Raw genomic sequence first — 13672 nt, 5'->3', positions numbered from 1 at the left:
TCCACATTCAAAACCAGGCTCCTAAACATGATGCCAAGAGGGAAAGGATGAAAAACCAATCTCTGTATATCAGTCTTGCCCCTTTATGGGTATCAGACATAAAGAGATGGGTAAACATATCAGCAGTTAAACTGAACTACTGAGAACAGGGATTGTATTGACCAAAGTACTCTTTGTTTCATTTTTCTCAAAGGAAATTAAAAATGTCTTCTTAGATGAATTTTATTTTTAAATTGGAATCAGAGTGTTTCACTTTCAGAAGCTAAATACCAAGAAAGGGAGGTTGGACTCATAGAACTGGTGCAGAAGACACGGCTGTTTTTAAAGTCCAATGATTACAACATGCTTATAGTCATTCTCAAATGCGTTGTCTGTCTTAAGGGATTTTAAAACACAGGGTACATTTAGTAGTGTATATTAGTGTACATTAGTACACTGTCCTACCTCCCAAAGTGTGCTTACACATTTTCTGGAAGACTTCAAGAATTCAAAACCTATGCCAGGGACTGTTCTAACAACTTAGCAGTATGGCTGATTGCACTCCAGGACCCATGCTGTATTTTTGTACCTTTAACTTACCACTACAGATGTGAAAAGCTGTCCCTCTCAATGGAGATGCACCGCGCTCTGTCTTTCAGTGGGACTGTTCTCAGTCTTGCCTGCTGATTATGTTCAGTTGCATCAATTACTCAAACATTTTCTGAAAAAGAGGGACAATGTCTCAAGTCTAGAAGGCAGAGAACTCACCTAAGCCGTAGATCTGAATTGTTGATTTCTGTATCTCAAGACAAACTCCCTGATGTAAAAGAAAAATTTCCAAACTCTCCAGATCTTGACTGGCTATTAATGGAAACTTAAGACAGACATATTCACAATCCTAAATCCACTGCCCACCAGTCTGGAAGCGCTTCCTATTTCATAACTCCATAAAATCAGACCCACAATTGAATTGAAGTTTTGTAACTAAAATCTTGATACACAAAGCATGGTCTGAAATGGAAGATGGAATGGCTGCACCAATACCACCCTGTAAAATCATCCTCAGAGACAGCATCAGGGTCAAATCAACCAACTCTGATTACTCCAGTGAGAAAATACCCCTACATCAAATGTCAGACACTTACACACACACTCATCTCAGCCCAAGGTTGCTAGCCACTCAAAGCCTGCCTTCTATACTGCGTGCTTTAGAGAAGCCTGTCTGTCTGCTTCAAATCCCTTTCCCCAAGCAGGAGCAACTGAGATGATAGGCAATGATCACACTCTTGAATAATCACTACTTCTGCCTGTGGCCAGTACACAAGAACACAAGAGCACACAAGTAAAAATATGACATTAATTTGAGATTTAATGTTCTCCGTACTGCAAGGGGAATGTACTGCATGGCCTAGAGCTGATCTGCTTTCTGCATCTTCTCCAGTCTGCCACCCTCCAGCACAGAGATCAACTGGCAATATACTGCAGAGATAAGATGAAGTTTTCCTTTGTCCTCCCAAGAGCTGCCAAACTCTATGGACAGCTCATCTCCAAGTTTTAAGCAGATGTCGCAAATACAGTTCATCATGTGGTCCTGCGTTAGCATGACTCATCCTGTAGGATGGACAAGACAGGATGCACTATTCCTTCATCTTCACTCTTTCTATCCTCACCACTTCCTCTTCTTTTTCACCTCCTGACCTTTCCGAAAGACCACTTCCTTGCTACCACACAATTCAATGCTACTGGCTATCACCCCTCAAACTCTGGTACAAGTTCTGTGAGGTCCTTCAGATCACACAAGTTCATTTCCAAGAAGGAGCTGGGCAGTCAGGCTGGAACTCCATGTGGGAGCCTGAGGCTTGGGCTGCCATGCGACCCTTGGGAAACTGGCCAAGGCAGAGGAGGCAGGCTTGGTATCTTCCTCAAGTTGATGTCTCACACTCCACAATCTCATGGTATCATGGTATAATAAATCAGGTGTCATTGCCATTCTGACGCTGTGATGCCTGGTAAAGCATTTCCTTGCTGCGATGCCTTAGAAGCACAGAGAGTAGGCCACATCGGCAACAGTGCAGACAGCACTCAGGACATAAGGACAATCTAATCCTAATTTTTGTCCACTTCCAGCCTTCACTCTCAGTTCCCTTTTCTCCAGCAGTTAACTCTTGGGCTGAAGTTTGTAGGCCATTAAGACACCTCATACTAACTTATTCCATATTTCAGTATGCCATGTACTAGAAGATAACATTAAGAAAAAATAAATATAGATGGAAATTTATTAAAAGTATGAGTAACCTCAAAAGATAGCCAAAAAAGGTTTGTGGCAGTTAGACTCAGAAGTGAGAATTGGGGCTTTCCATTGACAATGGTCAGCAGCCAATGTGACTGTGCGTAACCAGCAGATATTTGTGTTACATTGGTTTCCTAAGATAACTTGCCTAGATAAGACAATATTTCCTCACTGACTATAAAAGGAAGAGCTCTGCTCTGAGACAGGGTTCTTCTTGCGCTGGACTCATACCCTACAAAAGTTTTCACCTACAGCTGTCCTAGTATTTCTTACAAATTTGTGAAAACTATGTAAGATTTCCTCCCTAACAGTCTGGGCACATCTTAGCGATCCCCAAGAAAAATTTCCAGTTTTTGACTATAAACTTTTTTCACTGTCATTATCCATATCCATTGAGCCTGCTGTTGACAGCAGGCTCAGTATGAGCCAGCAGTGTGCCCTGGCAGCCAAGAGGGCAAACCATATCCTGGGATGCATCAAACACAGCATAACCAGCCGGTCAAAAGAGGTGATTGTCCCTCTGTATTCAGCGTTGGTGCGGCCTCACCTTGAGTACTGTGTGCAGTTTTGGGCTCCACAATTTAAGAAGGATGTGAAGGTCCCTGAATGTGTCCAGAGGAGGGCAACAAAGCTGGTGAAAGGGCTGGAAGGAGTGTCCTATAAGGAGCAGCTAAGGACCTTGGGTTTGTTTAATTTGGAGAAAGGGAGGCTCGGGGGATGACCTCATTGCTCACTACAGCTTCCTGAGGAGGGGACGTGGAGAGGGAGGTGCTGATCTCTTCTCCCTGGTATCCAGTGATAGGACACATGGGAATGGTTCAAAACTGCATCAGGGCAAGTTTAGACTGGACATGAGGAAGCATTTCTTTACTGAGAGGGTGGTCAAACACTGAACAGGCTTCCCAGAGAGGTGGTCGATGCCCCAAGCCTGTCAGTGTTTAAGAGGCATTTGGACAATGCTCTTAATAACATGCTTTAACTTGGTCAGCTCTGAAGTGGTCAGGCAGTTGGACTAGATGATCGTTGCAGGTCCCTTCCAACTGAAATAGTCTATTCTGTTCTATTCATATAGTCATAGTGCTGTGCTATACAAACTATGTCTTCTTGGTATAACTTGAGGGAATGATGTTCTCCTGCCTGAGAGCCTCCTGAGGCACGGGTTGGCCCAAGTTGTACAGATTCTGTAGGCTCTTTCCCTACTACTCAGAGCTGCTATAAGCACTTCCCCCTGCAGGATGCAGGCCCTTTGTAGGTCTGAAATGCCAAACTAGCTGAGTACAAGTGCCAGGAGCACCTGCAGAGCAGGACCTTGCTCAGGCTTCAAGAGCAGAATCATGACCTTTGAAGGGAGTTCCTTTCTGTACTGCCTAGGGCCTGCCATGTTCCCCATCACCAAGCAGTGGTCCCACAGGGTAAACTAACATTTCCTACCAGTTTCCATAGATTCCAGATCATCAGCTGCAGGCAAGTAACCAATGGAGCAAAGGATGGCCCCTGAAAGGCATCCAAGGCAGTTAGTTCATCACTGCCAGATATTCCCATTCAAGGCAGGTGATCTGGCATAAGTTTGAATAGGTGAGGACTTTACCATACAAGGATAGAAGACGTCAGGCTAGAAGTCTTATTTTTGTTTCTAAATGTATTCTCCACTTTAAAGGTCATCATACTTTATTTAACAGACATTCAGGAAGTACATGATCACATATGCTTCACTCTTGATTGGAAGCCTGACTCTGGGAGATGAAATAGAGTTATGCTCTTTTGTTAAATTCTACTTTTTTTTTAAGCCTTGCTTCATTGCAATGGGGACACTTTGAATTTCTGTGCTTATTTTCCATGTTAAAGCCAGGTGAACTTCAGTCTTAGTTCCCTTTTTTGACAGTCTTTCTTTGTCTGTCTTGCTCAGGCCCTAGCCAGACAAAATTGCATTTAATTTCTTAGGGTTTCACAGTATTCTAAGTTGTCTTTTTGAAGAGAGATCACTTTCTAGTTTCCAAATTCCAGTGGGGCAACGGAGCACTGTTGTTTTCATGAGTCTCTCCTTGACAGCAAATTCATGAGAGAAATAAAGGTGCTTTGTATTTGACAACAATATAGGCTTTTTTTTTTCTCTTTCTAAAAATTCTTGAATCTGAGAACATTCTTCTTGTCTCTTCACTTTGTGCCCATGGGAACTAATGTCTCTTCATTCCTCAACATGATTCAGTTGTCTTCTGTGTAAGTCCTGTCACTGAAACTTTGCTGATTCTGGGACCAAACTATAATTCTGTAATTTCTCAGAAAAGAAATCACCTTATCCCAAGTTATACATCAGGGAGCTGATGCAACAGAGTGCAGCGTACCGAATATGGTCTGGTGAGTGCAAAAGTGGCCCACAGACTGCTGATCTTGACTATTTTCATTGGTGATCTGGAGCTGTAGGATCAGAGTAAGATCAAAAAGGCATGTCTATGGAAAGGCAGTCTACCTCCACTGTGTTATCGTCTTTGGGCACAGCTGAGCTGCTGACAGGAAGGATGGGACATGAGGCTTGAGAAGTGACTCTCCATGGTGTGCTCGTTCTTGCGAATATTGTGATTGCAGTGGTGTTTACGATTGCCTAGGTACTAGGGAGACTGAGTTTCCCTCTCCTGATGTACCTGAAATGTTGTGGCGGTTAGGGATGATGACAAAGGGTGAAGTAGCAGGCCATCCAGGGGAAACACAATCTGTACAGCATGAATATTAGAAGAACCTTTCTGGAACTGTAGCAAGATAACTCTTCAGCAGTCAGTATCCCTGAGGGCTTCCCACCTGATGTACGTTCTAGAGACGGCCCAGGGGCCTGCAGCTTGATCTACACAACACAATCAAGCCTGAGGCACCATGAGAGGTGCAGCATTCGAGGGCATCTTGAAAGAGCCGTGCAGACATATTCAGTCTGACCCACTGAAGTGAACAGTGGATTCCAAAAACCTGAAACGTTCTTATATAACACACAGGAGTACACACATTCATCCAGGGCATACCTTACAAATACTGTGATCATAAGATACTATTACCAAATTCAAATTAAAAAAATGGTGCAGTTCCGCCAAACCTCAGTAAGGAAAATTCCCATTACACTGAAAGGTGTACAGACTCAGTCCTGTCCAGTGTCACCCTTTAAGTAGTACACTCATCCACTACTGGTAAAAATAATATCTTTTGCGAGTTTTGAGGGAAACAGCACAAAATACCAACACTCTTCTCCATGTTTTCTTTCTTGCCTTTGTCTACATGCTACCACTTCAGTTGCAGGTGGTGTTGTTACTATTAATACTAGAGAAAATAGATCTTTGTAAATTCTCCACCAAAGTCTGTGAGAGCAGTGCAAGGGAATGCAATTACATGGTAAGAGTCAGAAAAGCAAGTGCTTGTAACAGAGGTTCCCAAGTAGGCACTTCCAAAAGCAAAAGGACCTTAAAAATATACTTTTCTGAACTAACTTTTTTTAATTTGCAGAATTTTCACTTATTTGTAGAAATAAATCTCTAGAAATATACATATAACAGCAAGTACATTTTCAAATAGGAATGATTTTCAACAGAATAATGCCACAAGTTCATTCTTAAACAGCAGACACACTTGCTATTCTGAAGCTGCTACATGCTGTAATCAGTATGACTGAAACATGAGTTAGACCTCCAAAATCATAGGAGAGACTTAAAAATAACCAAATATCTGCTCTTTTGGGAGTTTGTACCTTTAGAAATCATGAGAAGCCTTTCTCCAAAACTGTGGGAACTAATTTTCAAAAGTGGAATCTGTTTTGAAAATGTTTATCTGAACACTGAACACCAGGGATTGATACTTTAAGAAAAATATCGTTAAGACTTGGGATAAAACAACAGGATTCAGTAACAAGGCTTATCACACAGTGTTTTACTTATCTGCTGTGACTTATATGTACTACATAAATTTCTGAGTTTAACATCTACCTGCCTGAAAACTGTCATCCGGTAATTAGCAGCTGACAGACTACATTTATTGTATGCTTATTTTTTAAGTTCAAATATAAGCAATGAGGGTAATGAGATTTTCTATGAACCACCTTCTTGTTGTGTTCCCTCAAATCACCTTTAATAGAATTAACAAATACACCTCAGAATCCTTGTAAATCGAGTACATACAAAGAAGGCCAAGAAAAAATATTTCCTCAAACTGTCTGAAGCTATCAAAGAAAGAAATTCTGTGAAAAAACCATTGATATCAAAGAAAGATAGACAGAGCAAATCCTATGAAACAATCTGTTATTGAGCTAGTCAGTGAAGGGCAATAATGATGTGACTGCTGTGGAAAAAAAAAAATTCCTTACACATTTTGAGTCCTATCCCAGGCAGCTGCTTGAGGGATCATCAAATATGCTGACCAGCTCATTATGTTCTCTCCCTGCTATTCTCACAACTCCTTTAGCATGTCCTTTCATTAAACAGACTTTAACTTTTGCCTCTGTTTGATCCATGACGTTAACCTCTGAACTGTTAAATTTCAAGGACACAAGGGCTTGTGCACTTCCTCTCACGCTGACCCTTATTCTTGTAATAATTCCCCCTTAAACATCCCAATCTATCTCATAATCCTTCTTGAAAACCCTAATTAAAATGTCTTAAGAAACATTTGGGCAACAGCGTGTGAAGATCACAGACTGTCATACAGACCAATAATAGTCCAGTATTCCCTTATATTCACTCAATTGCCTTTCCATTAGCTAATTTTAGACACTCATATCTCCAGAGGCTGCCTTATTGTTCTGTGTTTGTATAGCACCTGGTCCTTGGTTTGGGTTCTTACTTACTGGCAGTGATGCAAATAAATATTTTGACATACCGATAAGATTTTTAAAGGCTCAAAAACCAAAAAGAGAAGAAAATTAGTTATTTTTAAATCTATCTTATGATTTTGAAGGTCTGACGTTTTTAACAACACTGACTGATGAAACCATTAATGCTGGTTTACAGTCAGTGTAGGAAGAAATGTTTGTACAAATCAAGTATTCTCATTTTCATATCTTCTGCATGGGAAAGAGACCTAAACCCTGATATTTCACACCGCTTTACGGAGTTGTAGTCTATGCATATCCACAAGACTAGAAGCTTTTCCGCAGAGCAATGTGCAGAGCTTGGATCTTTGGGAAGTGTTTTTGTTATTTATTTCTCTTTAGTAGAAGACCTCTAACTGAATGACTGGGTCAAAGAAGACAGTGACATTTTACCTAGTATTTAATTGCAGAGAAAAAAAGACAGACAGACAGAAAGACAGAAAGAAAGTGTCCAAAGCCAGAGAAGGAGCAATGGTGAGCAAGCAAGCAGGAAAAACAAAATAGAGACAAAATAGTAGTACCAGATCCCGCATAAGCAAGCCTCATTCACAGCCGTCTCATTATCGAGCCATTCCACTGCAACACTTACTCACAGACTCAAAGAATGGGGCTAGATGCTGAAAGTGTCGCTCATAAACACCTAGAGGCCAGAGTGGACAGGTAGACAAGCCCGTATGATACTGGGACCAGAAAATCTAATGACACTCTTGAATGTAACAGTGAGGGATAATAATTTATTGAGGTGTTAGAACTATAAAAATGATGGAAAGGCTGAGAAAATATCCTTTCAGTGAGAGACGCAGGACTCGCACACGCTAATAAAAGTGTTACTGCAGAGTAACGAGTTGCCACATGTCAGTTGACCCACAGTCACCATCTGTGTACCCAATCTTGGTTTGTGGCCAATGCAAAGCAATTCAAATTAGCTTTACCCTCTTTAAAGGAGGGGAGTTGATCAGCTTGGTTTATCAAGAAACAAAACTGAGAAATGATTTCATTACAGTGTACAAGAATGCTCATAGGGAGAAAAGTCTGAGTACTGAACAGCTCCTTAACCTACTGAAAAAAATTGTAATAACAAGCAATAGCTGGAAGACACAGTAATTATGACTAGCCATTGTCATAAAACACTAATGGAAGCAGTGGATTCTCCAAACTGTTGAGTTTTTATAACAAGACTAGCTGTCTTCTAGAAGGTTCACCCAAGCACGAGTCTTTAGCTTCAGAAAAAGCAGAGATGAGTGAAACGTGTGGTCTGTCAAGCAAAAAGGGATGGCAAATTTTTGAATCTATTAAGTTAAAGATCAGAAGATATCACTGCAACCATCTAACCTAACCTGATGTGTAAATATGGTCTATAGAATTTAAAGACTCATTGCATGATGATACTGTCTCAGTTGTATATACTCCAATATCAAAATGAAAATGCAACCACTAGATACTACATTGATATGCTGTAGATTCAGACTACACCTGATAGAAGAGCTGTTGCAAAAAGTAAAAATGTAGTATTATTTGCCTTTCAGACCCCAAGTTTTTCACCCCCTTCAAAATTTCTAAATCAATATGCCACATTGGAAGATATGATAGATAGTTTAAGAATGCTAGTTTGGGTAATAGTGTGGTAAGTATTGCTCTAAAGCTATCACCATCAGCTGATACAAAAATGAAGACCTAACAACACAAATCTTTCCAGCAAGAAGGAATATTTATACTCAGCCTGGTCACAAATATACTCATTTATTATGTGACATACAAATACAGACAAGAAGTTTAATGCATTAGCACCAGAACAACTTATACCTGTACATGCACTGTTAACTGAAGCATGGACAAGTCTTAAGGAGGAAGGGCTTTAGAATACAAAATTATATGGAGACAGAAGTTAAAAGCAAAATAATGGTGGCAATTTTTATGAGAGAAAATAAAGAACAATTAGAATGGAAAAACTAGTAAGAATTAGAATAAGGAAAGAACATGCAGATAGTCACTGCTCATTCATCTGCTTTGCTACAACCAGCAAAATAAATATGGTTGACAAGCTTCATTTATGTTAAAGGAGAACTCTGTATAACAGTTACAAGGATTGCAAAGGGCAGTAACATCTGGGTAGGCCTGCAGTTATTTAGTTGGACATTTTACAAACTGCAGCAAAAGAGTACCTGCTTGCTCATCTGAATTCCCGGGAGAGTTTTAAATCACAGTAATAAAGAATCACTTACAGAAAGCTAGTAACTATCACCAGAGGGGAGTGAAAGAGCCACGGGAGAGTTTCTGGGCCAAAATACAGACTTCCAAAGCTTTCTGCACTAACAGGCTGGAAGTCCTAAGGGCTTTGAGGCCAAGAGAAACCACTGCCACGGATCACATCCCTGTATTCCCAACACAAGCGAGCACCATGCCCACTCTGTGACACCTTGCCAATCTCCCTTCTGCTGCGTCAGTCACGAATGCCACTGCTGGGGCCGAGTTTTGCACTTTTGATTAATCCTTGTGGCTTTATATTAAAGAACAAAGTGTCTCCTCCTCTGATAACACTTCCTCTTTGAGTACAGAAAAAGCTTTCTAAGAATTTAGATATAAACGTTACTTAGCCTAGAAGTATTTTTGCATAGATCTCTTGGGAATGACAGCATTTCTGAATTTTAGCTCCCTCGAAACTAGGCAGCGAACTCGTAAAAAAGATTAAACCGTCAGAATATACATTATGAACTGTGAGGGAAGAAACTGTCCCTGCCACCTCCGGGCAGCGACGGAGGGGACAGTGCGGAGACCTGTGCTGTGGGCTTCCACCCGTCCCTCCTTGCACCAGGTAGGCATCGCACCTCACCTTCCCCTGCCCTTGGGTTCTTGTTGTTGTTGTTAAACACGATCTTAATTACACGGCTGGATTCGTCCTGCCTGTCCCTGGGACTACCCAGCCGGTGCCTGCCGTTAGACCTACGCCGTTTCCCCCACATCTGCCCACTTCATTCTCCCCGGCGGGGCTCGGGAGGGAGGGAGCCGCCATCTTCTCAGGGCGGGCGCCGGGGGGCGAGTGCGTGGCTGCAGGTCTCCTCCGGGCGTGCGGAGACTGAAAGGCGGGGGGGTCATGCGGCCGCGCCTCCGCCTTGTGTGTGTGTGAGGGAGAAAGCGAGAGGGAGGGCGGGGTGTGGAAGCAGCTCCCGCCGCCGCCGCCTCCCCTCCGCTCGCCGCTGGGCGTGTGCCCGGCCCCCGGTGCTGCGTGACCGCGCGGGGAGGAGGAGGAGTGTGGGTGCGGGGAATTTCCTTGTGTGGCGACGGAGAAACAACACCGCTCCAGACGGCGGGGCTGCGAGGAGGGCGCTGCCGCCGCCGGTTGCCGAGCGATGTGAAGGGGGAGCCCCCCCTGGGCCCTCCCCTCCCCCCCGGAGCCGCCTGCTTTCCCCCCCTCCCCTCGCCCCACTCATCCCCGCCCCGCCATGCCGGACCAGATCTCCGTGTCGGAATTCGTGTCCGAGACCAATGAGGATTACAAGTCACCTACCGCCTCCAACTTCACCACCCGGATGGCCCAGTGCAGGAACACGGTGGCGGCCATCGAGGAGGTGAGCCCCGGGAGGGGAGGCGCGGCGGGGCGGGGAGCGGGCTGTGCAGCCCCCTCCGGCCTGGCCGCCTGCCGCTGCCGCGGCGGCAGCAGAGAACAAGGCGCTACCGGCGCTAGCTCCTGCCGCTCCCTCTCCCCGCCCGGCCCCGAGGAGCGCCCTCGGCTGCCGCTGAGAGGAAACGGGGCTCGCCCGGGCGGAGAGGGGAAAGAAAAGGAGAGGGGGGAAGGGCTGAGGCGCTGCTGCCCCCCAGCCCGCGGGGCTTGCGCTCCGTCCGCCTCCCCGCTCGGAGCTCGCTCCTCAGCGCACGGCGAAGCAGGGACGCCGGCCGCCCCTCACCCCCGCTTCTCTCAGCCTGGGGTTAGGGGAGCCCGAGCCCTCGTTTCTCTCTCCTCCTGGCGCCCGCGGACCCCGAGCCGGTCGGTTCCGCCCGCCCTCTCTCCTACCTGGGGGCGGGGGGGTGTGTGGAACTTGAACTCTCCAGCCTCCCCCATCTCCCCCTTTCCTTCACAGCGACACCTGAACCGCCTCGGCCCCGTCGCCACTCCTTCCCGCCCGGCCAGCTGTAGTGTGGGGCTTGGGCCCTGGCAGCCCTGGCGGTACGGGAGGTTGGAGTGTCCTTTCCCCCATGTGTGTGTCTGTCTGCCTCCTGGCACAGGTGGGATTTAATCTTCTTTCCAGTCCCCGCACATAGAAGTTTAAACCCCCTCCTCCCCTCGGGCATATGCTTTAAGATAGCCTTCCCTCAGTGAACGCCTTCTGCAGGGTTGTGAGGCGATGCCTGCCCTTCCCGGTGAGGCGAGAACACGCCGCCCCCAAAACGGCGCCGGTTCAGCCTCCTCTCGGTGCGCGGGAGCCTGAGCCCCCTCTTTTTTGCCTCCTCTTGGACAGCCTGGGCTGCGGATACTTCGTGTGAGCCGCTTTTGTCTCGCGAAGAGAACTGTTTCTTTAAAGACAGTCGAAACGTGCCGTTTAACCTGATGGTAAGAGCCCTCCCTACCACGGAGGGTGGCTGCCAGTACTGGGGAGAGAGAGACTCTTTTCCCTTCTGTTTCAAATCAGGGGGAAATCTGGGACAGGTCTGAACACAGTGAGAGCACATTCCACATCCCAGTCATATACGCACAATGAAATGAGAAGCGTCTGTGTATCTTGATTCCTCTAGCAGCTTCTCTGAAGTAACTCGTGGGAGGGGGGGAATCTGACTTGTGATGCGGATTGATTTGCTCCATCTACTTGTTACATCAGTTCTTACAGTGTGTGTTTAGTTGATTTGTTTTGCAATAAACATATATTTTAAAAAGAGCTTCTTCAGCAAAAAGAATCTTGTCAGTAGTTGATGTCCCTTCTTACAAAAGAACTGCCACTAGCAATGGATTATTAACGTGTCTCAAGTGAACAAAACCCAGGTTAGGTGTTTAAACACCCTTTTCAAGATTTTCCTGTTTTGCCAGTTCCCAAAACCACTAAAGCAAGGAGTTGAATTCAAAATAATCTGCACAGAAGGAATTACTGTTTTGTTCCTGAGGTAATTTTCTTCCCTGCAAGCTTGCACTTAAATGCCTGGATTTAATTATACCTTATTAACCTGATAGTCTTAAGATCGACAATTCTGTATCAAAGGCAACATTTTCTTAAAGAATGTTTATAATAGTGAATTATTTCAGTTGTAAGGTTGGGCTGCCTAATTAATGCAAAATAGAAGTTAGTGTAAGCATTTGGGTCAAAAGCAGTTTTGCTAGATTTACAGATTTTTATTACAAGTCTCACAAAACTTGGTCTTTCTCTAAGCCTCAATTTCTAAAGCTGTATGCTTGCAAAAGTGTCACATTTCTCAGAAAAAACATGCAAAAATTTTTTTCATTTTCATGTCTGGTGATACAAAATATATATGCTGGCGTGAAATTTATAACATAGCTTAATGTCTTTTAAAGATTCAACTCAGTAAATTGCGTCTTGAAAACCTTTTTTTACGTTAGGACAATGATAACATATTTAAAAATTTGAATATGGTGGATTCCTTTCTTATTTAATCTGTCTGCTTGGCATTTGTTTTTGTGTCAGATCTCTGATACACTGCTCTTTGACTTTTAAAGAAACTCTATCAGTATGTTAAGTCTTGTTTGTATCTCTGCATGTTTTGGATATTAGACACTTTCTGCTAGCTTAGGTACAAAAATTATCTTTAATGATAAGGATGATAAAGAATGTGCCTAGTGTCTTACAGATCTAAGTAAAGTTTGCAAGGCAGGAGATGAGAGATTGCACTGGCTATAGCTGTTCGTGATAGTATTGATCCATCTAGCACTTTTGGCAAAATATCAGCAGTTGCTGCCTGTTTGTGCTGCTGTCCTAAAGCATGTGTTGAAATGACTACTGAATTTTTTTCTTTGATTTATGAATAGCAATGAACAGATTTTGATGGTTTCAAAACTCTGAAATCTTTTTTCAGACTTAGACTTCTTTGGTTTGGAAATACTCAGGTCCTTTAGCATGACGTGCCTGGTTTTTCAGGTTAAATGTGATCCTTTGATAAAAAGCTGTCTATAAATTGTGTAATAGAGAAGTCAGTGCTCAGCACCTTTTTTCTAAAAGGCTAGGCAAGAATTAGTTCATCAGCTTGTTATGAACCAAGACTATAAAGTCTAAAAACATACAGGTAACACAAAGAACCTGTTTGCGTTTCCAGTGTCACAAGTACCATGAAGGATCAGTTTCCAGTGCGTGCTGCTCTGTTGCAGTAGACAGTATGGTTCTGAAAACTAGGAAGTCTGGCTGTGTGTGATTTAGGGAATGTATTACTCAAAACAGTTAATAGGTACGTTGAAACCGTGCTGACTGCTGGTTTTGTGTGTGCATTGATTTTAACAAGTGGCTGTAAGAGCTAGTTTATTAACTGAAGACAGTTAAGTTTTCATTTTCCAGGATATTGTATATATGTATTAAATCAACAATTGACTGGTTAATACTGATACTTTGAGGATGTCTCATAACTGCTTT

General features: G+C 43.6%; 1 protein-coding gene and 1 long non-coding RNA gene across 8 annotated transcripts in view; one reads left to right on the top strand and one right to left on the bottom strand.

Annotated features, from left to right (window-relative positions):
- The window catches only part of LOC142408051 (uncharacterized), a 66667-nt gene extending 55913 nt beyond the window's left edge, over positions 1–10754 (bottom strand). For both annotated transcript variants that reach the window (XR_012775137.1, XR_012775136.1), the window contains exons 1-2: positions 10615–10754; positions 580–700 (exon numbers count right to left, since the gene is read on the bottom strand). This is a non-coding gene — a long non-coding RNA (uncharacterized LOC142408051). The remainder of the gene's footprint in view (positions 1–579; positions 701–10614) is intronic.
- ASAP2 (ArfGAP with SH3 domain, ankyrin repeat and PH domain 2) overlaps positions 10259–13672 on the top strand; it is a 92748-nt gene continuing 89334 nt past the window's right edge. For 2 of the 6 annotated variants that reach the window (XM_075497975.1, XM_075497976.1), the window contains exons 1-3: positions 10259–10675; positions 11186–11330; positions 11564–11655. In XM_075497975.1, the coding sequence (XP_075354090.1) occupies positions 10550–10675; positions 11186–11330; positions 11564–11655 (363 nt within the window). In that variant the 5' untranslated portion in view covers positions 10259–10549. The remainder of the gene's footprint in view (positions 10676–11185; positions 11331–11563; positions 11656–13672) is intronic. The other 4 variants (XM_075497974.1, XM_075497978.1, XM_075497979.1 and 1 more) reach the window with 4 other exon arrangements.

This window comes from Mycteria americana, chromosome 3, assembly GCF_035582795.1.
Source record: "Mycteria americana isolate JAX WOST 10 ecotype Jacksonville Zoo and Gardens chromosome 3, USCA_MyAme_1.0, whole genome shotgun sequence".
In the NCBI taxonomy this organism is placed as follows: domain Eukaryota; kingdom Metazoa; phylum Chordata; class Aves; order Ciconiiformes; family Ciconiidae; genus Mycteria; species Mycteria americana.
The sequence above is the reverse complement of the archived record's forward strand: the minus strand, read 5'-3'. Positions and strand labels throughout refer to the sequence as shown.